Raw genomic sequence first — 17,849 nt, forward strand, 5'->3', positions numbered from 1 at the left:
CGACCAGGACAAATTTAAAGTCTTCATGTCTGTCACTGTGCTGTTTATCTGACACAGCCGAGGCAGAGATTGAAGCACACTCTGAGAGGCACATAAGACCAGAGAACTAGCATTAAAGGTACAGGCAACAAAAATAGCAGAGCAGGGAATTATAATGTTCTGAAAGGTATAATAAATAATTTGAGCTAAAACTTTACAGACACATTCTGGAGACAGTTATGGGCTTGAAAAAATAAATGTTTACTGGGTCGGCTTACTGTATATAACGTTCAATATAATGCAAGGGAAAATCTGAAAATGACAAATGTCTCATTTTAGCAGTAAAAAAAGGTCTAATAACATTGTTAATGACAAATGACAAGCATATGTCTCAAACATAATAATTCAACTTTAGAATTATGAATAGTTGTATTATGATGTCACGACCAGGACAAATTTAAAGTCTGTTCAAGTCCACCATTTCAAGTCTATACATAATGTAGCAATTTAACCAACAGTTGATCTACACATAGGCCTAATAATCTTACGGTTGTTTTACCATATGTTTGAAAAATAATAATAGCCTACTCAAATTAATCTTTATTTTACATCTACAGAATCGTGAGAAAACCGTGATCTTGATTTTAAGCTAAATAAATTGTGATTCTAATTTTAGCCAGAATCGTGCAGCCCTTAAGTTAAACATGTTCCCACCAGAAATGGAGATTGGCTAAATTGATTGAAACATTGTAAAACTCAATTGTTTAACTCTAGGGGGGTTTATTTAAACTTTTATTTTTTACTTTATTTGTTTTATATAGAGAGCTCATCTGTTAAGAGCTTGCTGAATGAAAGTATTAATTTCCTTTTTTTTTAAAAATGATACTAAACCGGAACTTTAACAGATTTGAACAGTGTCGGTGAGGCTGATTTAATTGAGATGGTTTCAATTTTAGGATAATATGCACTTATGAATCTTGAAAAAAGATATTTATTCATGTACATTAGATCAATTTTAATTCATTCGCCTCACCCCAAATGCTCCTGTTCTTTCCTTCCTCTCCTACGCTTGCTGGTGTCTCCCCCAGGTTAATAAGAGTTGGACAGAGCTTCAGAGATGCCATTCGGTTCACTCTAAAGGCCATGATAAAGTCATCAGTGTTAATGAGTGTCCTGCTCTGTCTGACCGGCCGACAGCTTATTGTTTCAGGAAGCTCCATTCTCACCCATTATGAGGTAGTCATCCATTGCAGTGGTAACCCAGGGGTAAAATTGCGCCTGTAAGGCTTCGGCGAGCAGAGAATTGAGCATGCACTGATAGGGTTAAAATTTTCCATCTCAGCTCTAAACAAGGGGCTGATTGTCCTGGGGTCCTATCGGTTCGCCATCACAGTGAGCCTGTTGTATTCAAATGGAGCTTGAGCTTAATTATTAAAGATATAATTATTATAAAGGTGTTTAATTATTCAAGATTTTAAGGGTTTGTTCGCCCCAACATGAGAATTCTGGCATCATTTATTGACCCTCGTGTCATTCAGAACCCGTAAGAATTGCGGCTGTTATCTGAACACGAATGGAGATATTTTAAACCAAATCTAAGGGAGCTGTGTACCTCTATTAAAAGTCTATTCACACAAAATATTCATAAAAGAATTGAGCAATTTAATCATGTACTTTAATCTTTTGATCAGCTAACACTGTTTAAAGCATTCAGATTGATAACAAGCTAATGTATGCTCTTAACCCATGAGAACCAATGAGGTTGATTCTTGCATGTCCAACCATCACTTTGAGCTTCTGTAAGAACCACTGAGTTTGAACTTTTACAAAAACCAGTTACAAACGGGTATCGTTGAGTGTCTTTTTGTGTTCACTGATTAATGTTTTTAATCAACAATTACCTATGAAAAATTAAAATGCAAAATCCTCCAAATGCCATCTGAAATTTTCTCCTAAAATGAGCGTTTTTTTCTCAGCCTCCTATGTTTATGTTGAAGTATTTCACTTTAAAGTCAATGAAAAGAACTTCATTATTGAAATTCATTACTATAAAAGTAACATTTCTGAGCCTGCACACAGAAGTCAGAGAAAAATGCTAATTTTAGAATAAAATACCAAACGGCATTTAGAGGTTTTTGCATCCAAACTCTTCATGTTTACTTTGTTATTATCATTATTTTTTGCTTTTGTTTTTGGTGAATAGATTTTTCTGGGATGCATTATAGATATTCTTATTTGTGTTTCAAATATAAACAAATGTCTTAATGATTTTGTAACAGCATGAGGGTGAGCAGATTATGACAGAATATTCATTTTGGGAACTTATCAATCATAAATACAGTTAAAATCAGAATTATTAGCCCCCCCTTTGAATTCTTTTTCTTTTTTAAATATTTCCCAAATGATGTTTAACAGAGCAAGGAAATTTTCACAGTATGTCTGATAACATTTTTTTCTTCTGGAGAAAGTCTTATTTGTTTTATTTCGGCTAGAATAAAAGCAGTTTTAAATTTTTTTAAACCATTTTAAGGTCAAAATTATTAGCCCCTTTCAGCTATATTTACAGAACGAACCATCATTATACAATAACTTGCCTAATAACCCTAACCTGCCTAGTTAACCTACAGTTGAAGTCAGAATTACTAGCCTTGAAAAATTAGCCCCGCCTGTTTATCTTTCCCCAATTTCTGTTTAACGGAGAAGATTTTTTCAGCACATGTCTAAACATAATAGTTTTAATAACTCAATTTTATTCATATATTTTCATCTCAATGACCTACTCTTTTAGTTCTGAAAGACAAGAAAAATGAAACCGGTAATAGTGCCACTGCAGAAAATAAGCCTTTACTAATATATTTTCTCAATCTGACAATAACTAATGACTAAATATTGCCCAGGGTGGCTGGTGTAATTGTCTGTTGTCAGTATGCCAGACATAATTACGCACGACTCTCACTTCGAGACAAGGGTCTTTTCCCTCGCTCTCTTTCTGTCTCTCTCTCTGTCCCTTATCTCTCATTCCTCTCTCCCTCGCTCTCTCTCTAACCTACCAAGGTGTCCGCGTGTCCTTGTGGCTCCTTACTCCAGCGAGTGTCTCTGTCACGATCCCTGTCATGAAACATACATCATCCTCTCTCCCCTCCCTCATTTTACTGGCCGCCGGTCATTATCGTCTCTCCCTCTGTGTGTCTTTCCTCATCTCTCTGTGAACATGTGCATGTGTGAGCTCGTATTATCCTGTCACTGACCTTGTTTTGTTTGCCAACCATAAAAACAACAAGAATGCAAATGAGAACCCGAGTTTTGAATGCAGGTGGGGAAACACCAAGGATGAACAAAAACTGCACACTGTCAGAGTCAACGAGTCTGTGAGTTTTCCTGAATGGCCAGATAACTAATTGGTCTACATAAAAAAACTTTTTTTGCATTTTTTAGGCGATGTTTACATAAAACATGTTCAGGTATTCAAAAACAGCTAAACTAAGTGTAACATAATAGAGCAGGAAGAAAAAGGTCTGTTTTAAAGAGTTACAATTACTATCTCAATAAAAACAAATACATAGGAACGATTCTAATTTAAAGATAAACTACATGTATATTTTTATAAAATATTATATATTCTCTTGAAAAAAATCAACATATTCTAGTAAACTGATTTCAGATCAATTATATAAATAAATTAGATAGATTAAATTGATATATTCTTATATATTCAAGTAAAAATAATAAAGAAATATATAATCTTTTATTGATGGATTTCTCTGCATTAAAAACCGCTGGGCAGAACAAAAATTATATATATATACATAATAAATATATACATACAGACACACACATACACTATACCCCCTCAACTACCCCCCACCCACCTCAAAAAAATAGTTTGAGGTCAGTAGGATTTTTTATTGTTTTAAAATCAGCTTATCCTGCTCACCAATGCTGCATTTATTTAATCAAAAATACAGTAAAACTGTGAAATGTTATTGCACTTTAAAATAACATTAAAATAACATAATAACATTATAATTTAATTTAATATTTTATTCTAGTGATTTTAAAGATGAGTTTTCAGCTTCATTGCTCCAGTCCTCAGAGTAACATGATCCTTCAGAAATCACTCTAATAATTATTATAATTGTTATTGTTATTATTATTAATATTATTGATATTAATGGTAATAGTCATAAAAGCAATAATGACTGGAGTAATAATAATAAATATTTAGAAAATAAGAATTTAACAATTTTTTTTACATTTAATAAAAATAAATGCTGCCTTGCTGAACAGAATCATTTTCTTAAAAAAACGAAAAAAAAACAAACAAACAAAAAAATCTGACATATATTTATATATATATATGTGTGTCAGATTCAAAAACCTGAATAAGTGCCATCTGAAAATTTCTTCTAAAGTTTGCATTTTTCTTAACCTCGTATATTCATGCTCATGTTCATGAGTTGAAGTAAGAATTATTTATTATTGTTAATATTAATTATTAATTATTTATTACTGTTTATTGTTTTCCCCAATTTCTGTTTAACAGAGAGATTTTTTCAACACATTTCTAAACATAATAGTTTTAATAGCTCATTTCTAATAACTGATTTATTTTATCTTTCCCTTGATAACAGTAAATAATATTTGACTAGATATTTTCCAAGACACTTCTATACACCTTAAAGTGACATTTAAAGGCTTAACTAGGTTAATTAGGTTTACTAGGCAGGTTAGGGTAATTAGGCAACAATTGGTTTGTTCTGTAGACTAACAAAAATATGTATAGCTTAAAGGGACTAATAATATTGACCTTAAAATGGTTTAAAAAAAATTAAAAACTGCTTTTATTCTAGCCAAAATAAAACAAATAAGACTTTTTCCAGAAGAAAAAATATTATCAGGCATACTGTGAAAATTTCCTGCGACAGATGTAAAATTGCCACCTGTGTCACTTTGGTAAATCGAATATAACTGTTTGAGAACACTGACAGAGACATTTTTGAGTATTTTTACAGTACTGTAAAATACAAGCCTACACAAAAAAACCATAAAAATGGTTTTATTATTTTGGTGAAAACTTAATGTTTTTCATTGCAAGGTTTATTTTTAAAGAAAAGATTTATATATAAAGAAAAGGTTTATATATATATATATATATATATATATATATATATATATATATATATATATATATATATATATATACATATATAAACTAACCTGATCAACATGTCTACATTATGATGATGCTGGTGATTATTACTATTAAATATATAATAAAAACTATGTACAGTATACGCTTTATTTAGAAAACATATAGTATACTGCATATATAATGGCTTTATTTATTGATTAGTCAATCATCTGTCTTTAACACATCACATATGATGGGATCGCTTTTCCAGACACGAAACACTCACAAAAAACAGACAAACTTGACAAGTATTTGTGTGTGTGTTTGCACATACAACACTGCAGTCTCTGCTTCAGCTTCTGAAGCACGGCGTAAGCTATCACTGTCTACTAACCTCTTGTTAATGACCAGAACCAGTATGCATCTAAAAGCAAATTGTATTTCATGGATGCTTGGGCATGAAAAAGAAATCTTGTTTTGCAGATCCATAAAAAACTAGTTCATTAAAAACATGCATTTCTCTAGCATGTGCAGTCTCGGAAACAGCTCTTAAATTATGGCCAACTCCCGGGAGAAGGAGGGAGCGTGAGAGAAACAGAGCCAAAGACAGGCAACCACTCGTCGAGCTAATAATGTTTGCGGCCATGACTTCAGCACCAACGCAAGCATTTGCCACCCATTTAATTTCAGGGGATGAAGTGAAAGCTCATATCATTTATCACGAATTCAACAAAGAGTCTTGTGGAAATGTCAACCATGGTGACTGTAAGTGATATTTAAAGGTGGCGGCTCTTCTGGCAGACAATACAAACCAAAAGGGGAAACGAGAGAGGTATTCTTGTGCGTGACTTCTATTATTTATCATCTGTTGCTGTTCACCGCAGTATAGCTGCCTCCAAACCACAAATTATGAACTGCAGGAAAATGGCTGCCAGATAATTTGTTAAATCATCCCAAAGGCAGTAAATACAGCATGTTGGAAATGATACAGGCTCAAATAAAGTGTCGAAACAACCCAAGCAAAAAAAAAAAAAAACATTTCACCAAAAACACGCATCCTACCTATCCCAAAAACACTAGTTATGTTTAAAATCTAGATTTGGTTGTGCCATCAAATTGAAGTCTTACCTGCTTGGCTGGTTGCGATGCTGACGGCTGCAAATAGACGTTGGGTTCGGCTGAGGTCAGACACGCCGTTCACAGCCTCGACCTCGAAGGTGTAGTTTGCGTGAGCCAACAGGTCGGTGATGGTGACGTAGGTGTCAGTTAATCCACTCTGCTGCGGTGAGTAGCCAACGTTGCTCCCGCAAGGAAAGCACTCCTCGGGCTCCCAGGTGCAGCGGCGGCATATAATCCGGTACGTCACGTCGTTTCGCCCGCCCGTGTCAGCCGGCGGGGTCCACTCCAGGCTGACGGTGGTGTGGTTGATGTTGTAAAGCAGATTCTGAGGAGCTGATGGTGGCCCTGTAGGGAGGAAACGAGAAGAGATGCTTAGTAAAATGTGACTTTGTTAGGTTTACTTCAAATAAGAAAGCATTATGGAAATCTAAAACTGTAACCCTAACCCTTTGGCAAATCTTGACATGCAGTTGACAAGTTTTTTTTTCCCTTCAATATATACAGTTGAGGTCAATATAATAGCCCTCCTGTGATTTTTTTTTTCTTTTTCGAATAGTCCCTAAATGATGTTTAACAGAGTAAGGATTTTTTTTTTACAGTATTTCCTATATTTTTTCTTCTGGAGAAAGTGTTATTTGTTTTATTTCAGCTAGAATAAAAGCAGATTTACAGTTTTAACACCAATTTAAGGTCAATATTATTTGCCCCCTTAAGCAATATATTTTGGATTGTCTACAGAACAAACCACTGTTATACAATTATTTGCCTAATTACCCTAACTTGCCTCATAAACCCAATTAACCTAGTTAATCCAAAAATATCTAGTAAAATAGTTTATACTGTCGTCATGGCAAACATAAAAGTAATCAGTTATTAGAAATTAATAATTAAAACTATTATGTTTAGAAATGTGTTAGAAAATATCTTCTTTCCATGGGGAAAAATATACAGGGGGCTAATAATTCACGAAGACTAGTAATTCTGACTTCAACTGTATATGTCAATTTCACCAAATGACTTGAATAGCTCTATTTGAAAAGACTTCATTAATTCAGATTGATTGGAGTGATTTTGTGGAGTACATCTGAAGAAAGTACACAAATTACAAGCATGGGTAAATACAAATAAAACAAAGATTCAAAAGAAATAAACAGTGCACTGCTTTATGCTTTAATTCTGCAGATTCTGATAAGAAATTTAATAATTAAGTGTTAAATCACACTGCGTGGTCCTCATTGTGTAAATTAAATACAATTAATCTTTGTCAAAGCTAAAAATGTATTGTTTCTGTTAGCCTGCCTGCATGCTTTAAACACACTTTATTTACACATATACAGCTCTTAAAGGGATAGTTCACCCAAAACCAAAAATGGTGTCATCGTTTTATCATCCTTCACTTGTCACAAACCTGTTGGAGTTTCGTTTTTTCTGTTGAACTTCAAAGAAGTAAGTCTAAAAATTGGTAAGCACCCATTGACTTATATTCATTCATTTTCTTTTCAGCTTAGTGCAATAGTCTCAAACTCAATTTCTGGAGGGCCGCAGCTCTGCATAGTTTAGCTCCAACCACCTCCAACTCACACCTGCTTAATAGTCTCTAGTAGTCTTGAACACCTTGATTAGTTGGGTCAGCTGTGTTTGATGAGGATTGGAGCAAAACTGTGCAGAGCTGCGGCCCTCCAGGAATCGAGTTTAAGACCAATGGCTTAGTCAGCGGAATGAACCGCCAACCTATCCAGCATATGTTTTACGCAGCGGATGCCCTTCCAGCTGCAACCCATCACTGGAAATGACTTATATTCTTTAAAATATACTGTGTGCTTAACAGAAAAAGGAAACTTATTTACATTCGGAACCAACTTAGGGTGGGTAAATAGTGAAGACATTTTCATAGGTATACTACTCCTATAAAACAACGTGCAAATGATAATCTGTTATTAAACTTGCTATTAATCCACAAAACACTTCCACTTTGGCCATACATGCTATTTACAAACCATTAACAGACCGTAAGCTAAGACTTTTAGCTCAAACTTCTAATTAGCTGCTTTTTAATACTTAGTAAGTTAGTAGTTGGGTTTAGGTATTGGGTAGGATTAGGGATGTTGGATAAGATCATACTTTATAAGTGGTAATAAAACAGTTAATATCCTAAAAATAGACACGTAATAATCCAGTAGTAAATAGAGAGAATTGTTACTTAAACTAAAGTGTTACATGAATTTTTAACTGTTCTGCCTGTTCAACTGTGATTCCTACTTGAAACTGCACATCATTTGATATGACTATTGAAGAAGCGCACATTGCAAAGTCGCTCCTGAAACAATATATATATTGTGCAGGCCTAAAATTACACTGTAACCCAGATACATAGTGATATTTTCCTCAAGAATGCTGGGGAGTTGAACTTGAGCACTGCCAAGGTCAATGTAGACCAGGGATGTGGCAGCAAAACAATGGAATAATGGACAACAAGATACTGTATTAAGGTAGAAAACCATTAAAAGATAATACCATTGTTCTTCTACTTGGTGATCATCTTCACAGTAGCATTTCATTACCAAGCTGTGGAAAGAAATGAGGTGATCAAATTGACAAAACCCAATATATTCTTTTATGTCTGCCAGGGTGACAAGAAGTCTAAACTTTAGAAGACAAGGAGTCTGAGTCACTTCCAGCATTTAAGAGTCAGATCATGAGTGAGTTATCGCCCTGACAATAGCAACAACGGAGAATCCCGCTCAGCCTACAATAACCAGCTCACAGACGGATGACCACAGTGGAAAACAACCCATCATCCCCTAATCCCCGCCAGTGCCAAGGAATCTGGCGCGTCTCATAAAGCAATGATTTATACTTTGCTACTTTTATCCAACCACCGAGCCCTTGCTTTTATCACCCTAATGTTTTTATAACGGCACCGCGGCCTGTTCAATATCTCTTTTATTAGAACGTGTCTTTGTGATGGTCTTGCATCATGGGGTTTGCCGTTTTGGAGAGGTTCGATTTTTGTACCTCAGAGTGAAACAGCCGTGCGTGTCCACTGGTGTGGAGCTGAGAGGGCGTTTTCAATCGGTTCCATAGGGAAGATGACTGGCAGGCTCTCGAGAGGGATTATTGACAACCGAGCAACTGGTGAGCGTTTAATAAGAGTTGAGAAATGTTTGCGGAACAACTATTGTCTGCCAGTGGTTTCTGTCATACAGTAGGAATTTCAATTATGCTGTTTTTGTTTTCCATATATACTTAACCGAAATATATATTTGAACTCTCTCTCTTTCACGCAGATACACATGTACACAGATACAATTAATAATCTACTCCACATACTGAGTGCTAAATTCATAATCAATAATTGTATCATACAGTATATGTTACGTTCATATTTACATATGATAATTTACATACCTGTCAACCCTCCTGTTTTTTCCGGGATTCTCCCGTATTTTGCATTTCTATCACACTATCATCCCGTAAAGGTACTTTCCTGTATTTCTTCTGTATTTTCAATCTTTCTATGAAGGGTAGCAATAAACATGAAAAGACCGATATGCAAACCATCCCACCGAACAACCAGGGGATGCCCCTTGCTCTTAAATGTGAATCTGTTCTGTGTTTTTATTTAATTTAATTCAAACACTTTGAAATGAATATAAAAATGGCAGGATTCCCTTCCATTTCATTACAGGCATCGTTGCCCCTCCTATGCAATTCTCAAAATTGATGCTGTTTCCCAAACGGATTCTGTACAAGCGATTTAAAGAGGAGCGAAAGTGGACACTCTGGATTTTGGGTGCATGCTTGAACAGACATAATAATAATAATAATAATAATAATAATAATAATAATAATAATAATAATAGTAAATCAATCTTGGTGGGTTTTCTTTTAAACACAACTAATTGTGTCTTAAAAGAGCATAAAAAGTTTGGAAAGCAATCAAATGTTTTCATTATATGTGTATTTTTAAAGTGACACCTCTGTTATTTAATGTATTTAGACGAAAAAATTGAAATGAGAGATTAATTCGCTGCTCTTTAATCAAAATGTTTAAATTATACAGTGAAGAAAAGGTTAATGAGATTTGATAACTTGATTAAATTTCTTTAGCTAGTAATTTGAATAGGCTAAACTGTTTGCTAATTTATTTGCAGCTTTTGTAATGTATACAAATGTAATTTGTAAATGTAAAATAACTATATAATGGGACTAAGCCGAAGTAGAATGATTAGATATGTAATGATTTTACGTAAGGTAAATTAATGCACCGGAAGATTATAATAAACAGCATAGCATAAAAAAGGTAAGCCATTTTAAATTTGTGTAAAAGAATCACGCTGTAATTATATTTAATAATTCCAATTTAAAAGATACATTTTAAATGAGAATTAGAAGAAAGAATATATGTGGAAATTAGTAAAGACTAGGGCCAGATGGAATCTACGGAAGTTTTTCGCTATTTCTGTAGAATTTTGGTAAAAATTTCTGCGGAATTATTTTGGGAGTCTCATAACTAAAACCTTAATATGTGAAATAAATAATTATATCTTTTTAACTTTTATTTAATGTTTAAAATGCAAATCCAATTAGATTTACATTAATTGGTAACAAAGCAAAGCAAGTCTCTCATATAACATATCTACTAAAAGACAGAAAATATGACTTTACAAACTGTATTGTATAAATCAGATGAACATTTTCATATTAGTCAATAATATTACTAATTAGTTTAAAAACTGAATAAATATAGATTTACACACATTTACTCAAGTAAATAAACAGAATTAATGATTGGCTAAAAATCTGCGGGAAATCTGCATAATTCTGCGAGCGCAGCTTCCGTGTGGGCCTAGTAAAGACCAATCCCACTACAAAAATCAATAACAATAACCAATGACTGTGATGTATCGGTGACATATGGAATACTGTTTCCGGGTCCAAGCCACTACTCATTTGAATTGAGAAAATATTTGTTTATGACCACTTTTTAGTCACATCACACATTAAAGTCAATTTTATATAAAATAATGGCATACAAAACAGTCTCTGGACTTGCTGCATTACAAATACCAATATTTTAACAATTGATAAAAAATGAATCACTTTCTGGCCACCTGATATTAGGCATGGATGTATACATTGCGATCGTGATTTGCAAAAGTATTACAGCGCTTTTTTTATAAACGTTTATTATTACCATTTGATGAGTCTCCCCATACAGTTTGATATAGCGCTTGCACCCGGAAGCCAATTCGCGTGACGTCACACTTAACAAGCGGATGCAGAACTGATATTCTATACATTCCATTTATACTTTCAACATTCAGCATTTTTACATGAGCGACATCTAAACAAAACACTGTCGATGTGAACGCTCACTTGAGTCACAGTTCTGCCTTTTTTTCTGCCAAACTGAGGACATTTACTAACAAAACCCTCACTTACATATGCATGAGGGGAAAGAGCAAGCATTAGAATTGTGCGAATGCTTAATATGACACTTAAAGTTTGCTCCTCATTAAAGCTAATGGCGCACACATCCATCCATATTCAGCAAAGTAGGAGGGGAACGAGTGAACGGAGGAGATGAAAGGGCCACCTGTGGCAGGTGAAGAGAAGCGGCCCGTCTCTCCATCTCTCTCTTCTCTATATCCGTCTCTCAAGCTTAGAGCACAACTTCACCTACTGATGCTAATGATGTCCCTCCTACTCCATTTCCCTCGGGGACAGACACACACACTCACACATCCTCCTAGGGCTTTAGCATTCTATTTCTATGGTTACCTGCAAGAATAATAATAATAATACTAATGGCTCCTCCATTCGGCGGGCTCGTCCTATTCTGCTGTTGAGTGGCAGAGATCAAGGGATTGTTTATCTTTAAATGGACAGCGGAGACAAGAAGGGACTCAAGTCAAGCTGTCGTTGAGCACATCTATTCAAGTGTTGAGGTAGCGCTGAGATGAATCACTATTCAAGGCTCGCTGCGACAAGGCCTTATTGATTTAATTCTCACAAAACGTTACATAAAAGCACCATATCTAACAATAACCTGCGATGTTGTTCTAATTTCTTGATTTGAGGGTTTGTATGAGAGTGCTGTCAATCACTTAACAGACTTTTGTCTATGAAGATATGAAAGTTCAAATCATTCATTCATGCATTTATTTTATTTTCGCCTTAGTCCTTTTATTTATCAGGGGTCGCCCCAGCGGAACGAACCGCCAACTTATCCAGCATATGCTTTACGCAGCGGATACCCTTCCAGCTGCAACCCAACACTGGGAAACATCCATACACTCTTGCATTCACACACATACAATACGGCCAGTTTAGTTTATTCAATTCACCTACACCACATGTCTTTGGTCTGTGGGGGAAACTAGAGCACCCGGAGAAAACTAACATGAACACGAGGAGAACATGCAAACTCCACACAGAAATGCCAAATGACCCAGACGGGGCTCGAACCAGCGACCTTCTTGCTGTGAGGCGATCATGCTACCCACTGTGCCACCGTGATGCCTAAAAACAGACATTTATTAAATAATTTTCCTGTCTTGTTGCATCATTGTGAAACCAACAAAGGAAGTCCTGTCCAGTGTACATCTGGCGTCTGGACTGTCCTGCAGCCGTTGTTTATTTCCGTGCGCTGTTGTGAGCGTCATCGTCTGCTGGTTAACAACAGAACGCCATCTGAGTTTACTGCTCTCATTTGCTCTTTCACACACGAGTGCATGTGTGTTTCTATATATGTAATCTGTCACCTCCTCTGCAGTCTGCTTTGAGACTGATTCTGTAGGGACACTGGAGGAAGTCTGGGGGAAACTGGGACAAATATCAGCCACAGACAGCTTCATTCTCTACACCGCAAACCAAACTATTCTTTTAATGGATCTGGAGTTTGCTTAAAGCCTCTTTCACACTCGCTCCTTTTTTTCCGCTCTCCCTTTCAATCTTCTTTTAAAATAAGTTTTCTTTTTAACCCACACTTTATGGATTGTACACCCTCAATCCGCCCACAGCTGGTTCACAGAGAATCTGTCTTTTTTTTTTTACAGTCATTAACATTTTTTTTTCTTTGACTGATGTGGTATAATCTATTTCAGATAAACCACCCTTGAATGGCATGTATAAACAAAAATGTGATTTATCCCTTTAAACGTTGGGTTTCCCATGTCTAAGTGAGCAGTTCTTAGACAGGATGGCCAGGATAAGATAACATTTCAACCAAACTGTCAAGCCATAAAGGGAGAGTTCAGCTAAAAAATGAAAAGTATGTCTTCATTTACTCATCATTTACTTGTTCATAACCAGTTTGAAGGTTACTGAGAAAAGAAGTTATTTTGAAAAATGTAATCATTGACCTCCATAGTATTTTTTTCCAACTATGGAATTTAATGAGTGGTCCTTGAGTGGCCCAGCCAGAGCCCAGACCTAAATCCTATTGAACATCTCTGGAGAGATCTGAAAATGGCCGTACTCCGTCGCTTCCCATCCAGCCTGATAGAGCTTGAGAGGGACTGTAAAGTGGAATGGGCAAAAATTCCCTAAAACAGGTGTGCCAAGCTTATGGCATCATATTCAAAAAGACTTGAGGCTGTAATTGCTAACAAAGGTGCATCAACAATGTATTGAGCAAAGGCTGTGAATACGTCTGTACATGTGATTTTTTTTCAGGTTTTTTATTATTAATACATTTGCAACAATTTCTAAAAATCTTTTTTCACATTGTTATTATGTGGTATTGTGTGTAGAATTTTGAGGAAATAGATTAATTGAATACATTTTGGAATAAGTCTGTAACATAAAAAAATGTGGAAAAAGTGAAAGGCTATGAATAGTTAATAGGATGCACTTTATGTTTTGTGTTCAACAGAAGAAGCTCATTTAGGTTTAAAACCACAGAGTAAATGATGAGGTAATTTTCATTTTTGGGGAAACTTTCACTCTGATGTCTAGAGATTAAACGGCAGATGAAATGTTGTCTCACGGTGATTATCAACAAGCGAAAGAGCTGAATATCCTTCTATGTAAATGTATGCAAAAGAGATAATAAAATCAACTTTGAAATTAGACAAATGTGGTCACGAATCTTACCCTTGCTGTTTTCCTGTGAGAGAATGCTAATTAGGTCAACCTGCTGATCTTGAGTGTGTGTGTGTGTGTACGTGTCCGTGTGTGTATGTGTGAAGCCTGAAGTCTGGCCAAGTAGCACTGGAGCTTAACTCAGGAATCCAGTTGTTATCTGCTCTTGGCGATCTCAGTGCTACTCCTCCTAGTAAAGGATAATCGCACCATTTGCTCACCCACTCATTCCAATCCTGTGTGCCTGAAAATTGACACCAATTAATTTAGATAAAAAATGAAAATTGTCATTATTTAATCACACTCAACTTGTTCCAAACATGTTTGTTTATTGTAAAACAAGATAATATTAAAGAATGCTGGAAACATTTTTAATTTAATTTAAATTAATTTAATTTAAATTAATTTAATTTAAATTAATTTAAATTAATTTAATTTAATTTAATTTAATTTAATTTAATTTAATTTAATTTAATTTAATTTAATTTAATTTAATTCAATTTAATTTAATTTAATTTAATTCAATTTAATTTAATTTAATTTAATTAAATTTAATTTAATTTAATTTAATTTAATTTAATTTAATTTAATTTAATTTTAAACAAACAAAAGAAACTCATGAAGATTTGGAACAACTCGAGGGAAAGTAAATGGTGAATACATATTCATTTTGGGGTTAACTATTTATTCAATGTATTTAATTAGTCAAACTCTCTAAAGTTTGGGGTCAGTACAATTTTATTTATATATTTTAAAAAAAATAAAGCTTCCCATAATTACTAAGGTTGTATTTATAATACAAACATAAAGTAAAAGAAAATGTGTAGTTCACATCGAGACACTGACAGTATCGTTTTCAGAAACATGCATTTTGAATAAATTTTCAAAGGTTAAATATTTAAGCCCCCCAATACAATGCTGTCATGTAAATGAATGGCCAAAACCCGTGCTTAATTTGTAAGTTAATCATTTCCAGAACAAAACCAGGAAATAGAAGTTACCGTGAACGATGTGCAACGCACAATTTCAGTTTTCCCGGAACATGAGGTCATTAAACGGTGATAGCAAAAAAAAACAAAAAAACATCACATTTCTGAACGGGCTTTCATTATTTTGGGCCATATAACTTTATGAGTCAGTCGTGGATACAAACAAACATGAAGCCACAAACATAAATCTTATAAATCCTCACTATTAAATCCTCACTATCCTGATCCAAGGACGCAGTTAAATATTCTCAAGATCTCTTTTGATCTGGCTCATTATCAGATTTACTCATGGCTAAAAAGAACTAAAATATCCTTGACTGCCTCTTTGTCATTTTGAAAATACAAATATTATTTAGGTAGGCCACTATGTCATTATTTATTTCCGCTGCTCACTGCAGTCAAAACAATAATCACCAACCAATGAGAGTGATTGTAAATGTAAAAAAAAGATGATTGGCTGAAAATATTGTTGAGGATCAATAATTAAACGTGTATTTTGCTTTAACTTGCGCATGGTGGTATTGTCGTGTGCGTGCACACACAATCCACACAGCCTTTGCTTGTGCGCATTCAAATTCTCTCAGACACACACATGCGCAGATATTCACCATGCACAAGTTAATGCTGGATCCATTAAAATAAATACTTGATTGCAAAACACGAATATCTGACATTTCCCGGAACAGGATCTGGCAAGATCTGGCTCAATTTAAGCACTGACCAAAATGCATATGTTTCTTTTAGTCTTTTAGTTATAAGTAGCTTAAATACCCCCAATATGCTGCTCAAATCAAGTTATTTTTTTCTCATTATCAAAGTTAAAAAGACAGTTGCTGCTAATAAAATTATTTAACTTAACTTTAAATTTAGTCACCTAATAATAAATAAGAAATAAGAAATAAATAAAGGTTTGGAAAGACACAAGAATAAGTAAATAATAATAATTCAGTTTTTGTGTGACTATACCTTTAAGACTATCTCCACTAATGAGGGTCCCTGAGGGCTGTTCTATGTGACCCGTGTTTAAGCAGTCCAGCCTCTAATCCTTAATCTACAAACATGGTATCTGAACTTTGGCCTCACTTGTACCAAGCTGCAAGGGTTGACGTAAGCTTTGGAGGAGCCTGAGAGAGAGGTTGACGTAAGCTTTGGAGGAGCCTGAGAGAGAGGCTGCTTTACTACTGTACTCCTCTCCTCAGCAACCGTGGGGGAAAAATGAAAGTCTCACACCCAGAGACACATCTGTGAACGAAAAGCCGCTATGTAGGTTTTGCGCTCACACTTTCTCTCTTTCTACTTCACATCCTTGGCTTTTTCAATGTCTCGTGCACTCTTTTCCCCCTTTTTCTCTCTGTCACAAAGTCCCACCCTCCTCCCGCCCCCCGCTAGTACCATCATCACATGCAGCTGTCGAATGATCGATGTCGTCTCTGAAAGCTGTCAAGAACTCCCTTCTTTCATACTAAAATGAGAAAAAAAAAATCTCTCATAAGCAGCAGGATTGCTTAAGAATCACCCATGTATTTTGGCGCCTCACAGGTTGTAGTAAACTGGGTGAATTTATTCAAAGCTATTAAAGTTATTTTATGTTGCTAAAAATCTCGAATAAGTATAATTTGGTGCATTTCTCCCCACCTTCTTTCAAAAACGACTGAACTCTCTTTAAGTGCATATTAATTGCATTCACCGTGGAAATCTAAATTCCATTAAGGCTGCTCCTAATCCATGTTCTGAGTGCATATTGACAGAGCTTTGGCAGGTTGATTTCTGTAGTATTTTTGTACTATAGATGTCAATGGCTACCAATTTCCAACATTCATCAGAATATCTTTTGAATAACAGAATAAAAGAAACAGAATAAAAGAAAAACGTAAGCTTTGGAACCCCTTGAAGGTGAATAAATGGTGAGTACATTTGAATTGATAATGTGACATTTTTATAGCGTGTGCAACAAGTCAGTATTGAGTTTAATAAGAAATCTGGTCTGAATTTGCTAAATATAAGCTAAAATATGACTTATGATGGTGTATAGCTACATTATCATTCTAAAGTTTGGGGTTGGTTCAGTTTTAAATGTTTTTGAAAGAGGTCTGTCAAGGCTGCATTTATATTTATTATGGATGCTCCGATCAGGATTTTTGCAGCCAATACTGAGTGCTGATTCCTTGACATTGTGATTGGCCGATACAGAGTACCGATTCTGGTTCTTCAAGCTTTATATAACCTTGCCATTGCATAAGCACAATTACCCTTTAAGTATGAGATCTTGCCTCACCTAAAATAATAAAGTAAGAATGTTGCATACATGTAAAGAAGTTGCTTTACAAAAAAAATAATAATAAAAAAGATAAACAATGGTAAGAAAATGTCTAACAATGCAATTTGTTAACATTGATCATGTATTGTAGCACTGCTGATGCATAACCCAGGCACGCATGTGCATCTTCCTCCAAGTTTGTTGTAAACTCGTAAACAAACACTGGCAATCTGCCAGATTAAGGAGTACTAATTGAGTTGTGGAATGTGATTATCGACCGATACAG

The 17,849-nt window shown here is 34.9% G+C and overlaps 1 protein-coding gene across 5 annotated transcripts in view; it reads right to left on the bottom strand.

Annotated features, from left to right (window-relative positions):
* The window catches only part of epha7 (eph receptor A7), a 148,294-nt gene that overhangs the window by 96,780 nt on the left and 33,665 nt on the right, over positions 1 to 17,849 (bottom strand). For all 5 annotated transcript variants that reach the window (XM_056445543.1, XM_056445541.1, XM_056445542.1 and 2 more), the window contains exon 5: positions 6,239 to 6,574. In XM_056445543.1, coding sequence (XP_056301518.1) covers positions 6,239 to 6,574 — 336 coding nt within the window. The remainder of the gene's footprint in view (positions 1 to 6,238; positions 6,575 to 17,849) is intronic.

The sequence above is a fragment of the Danio aesculapii genome, chromosome 20 (assembly GCF_903798145.1).
Source record: "Danio aesculapii chromosome 20, fDanAes4.1, whole genome shotgun sequence".
Lineage (NCBI taxonomy): Eukaryota > Metazoa > Chordata > Actinopteri > Cypriniformes > Danionidae > Danio > Danio aesculapii.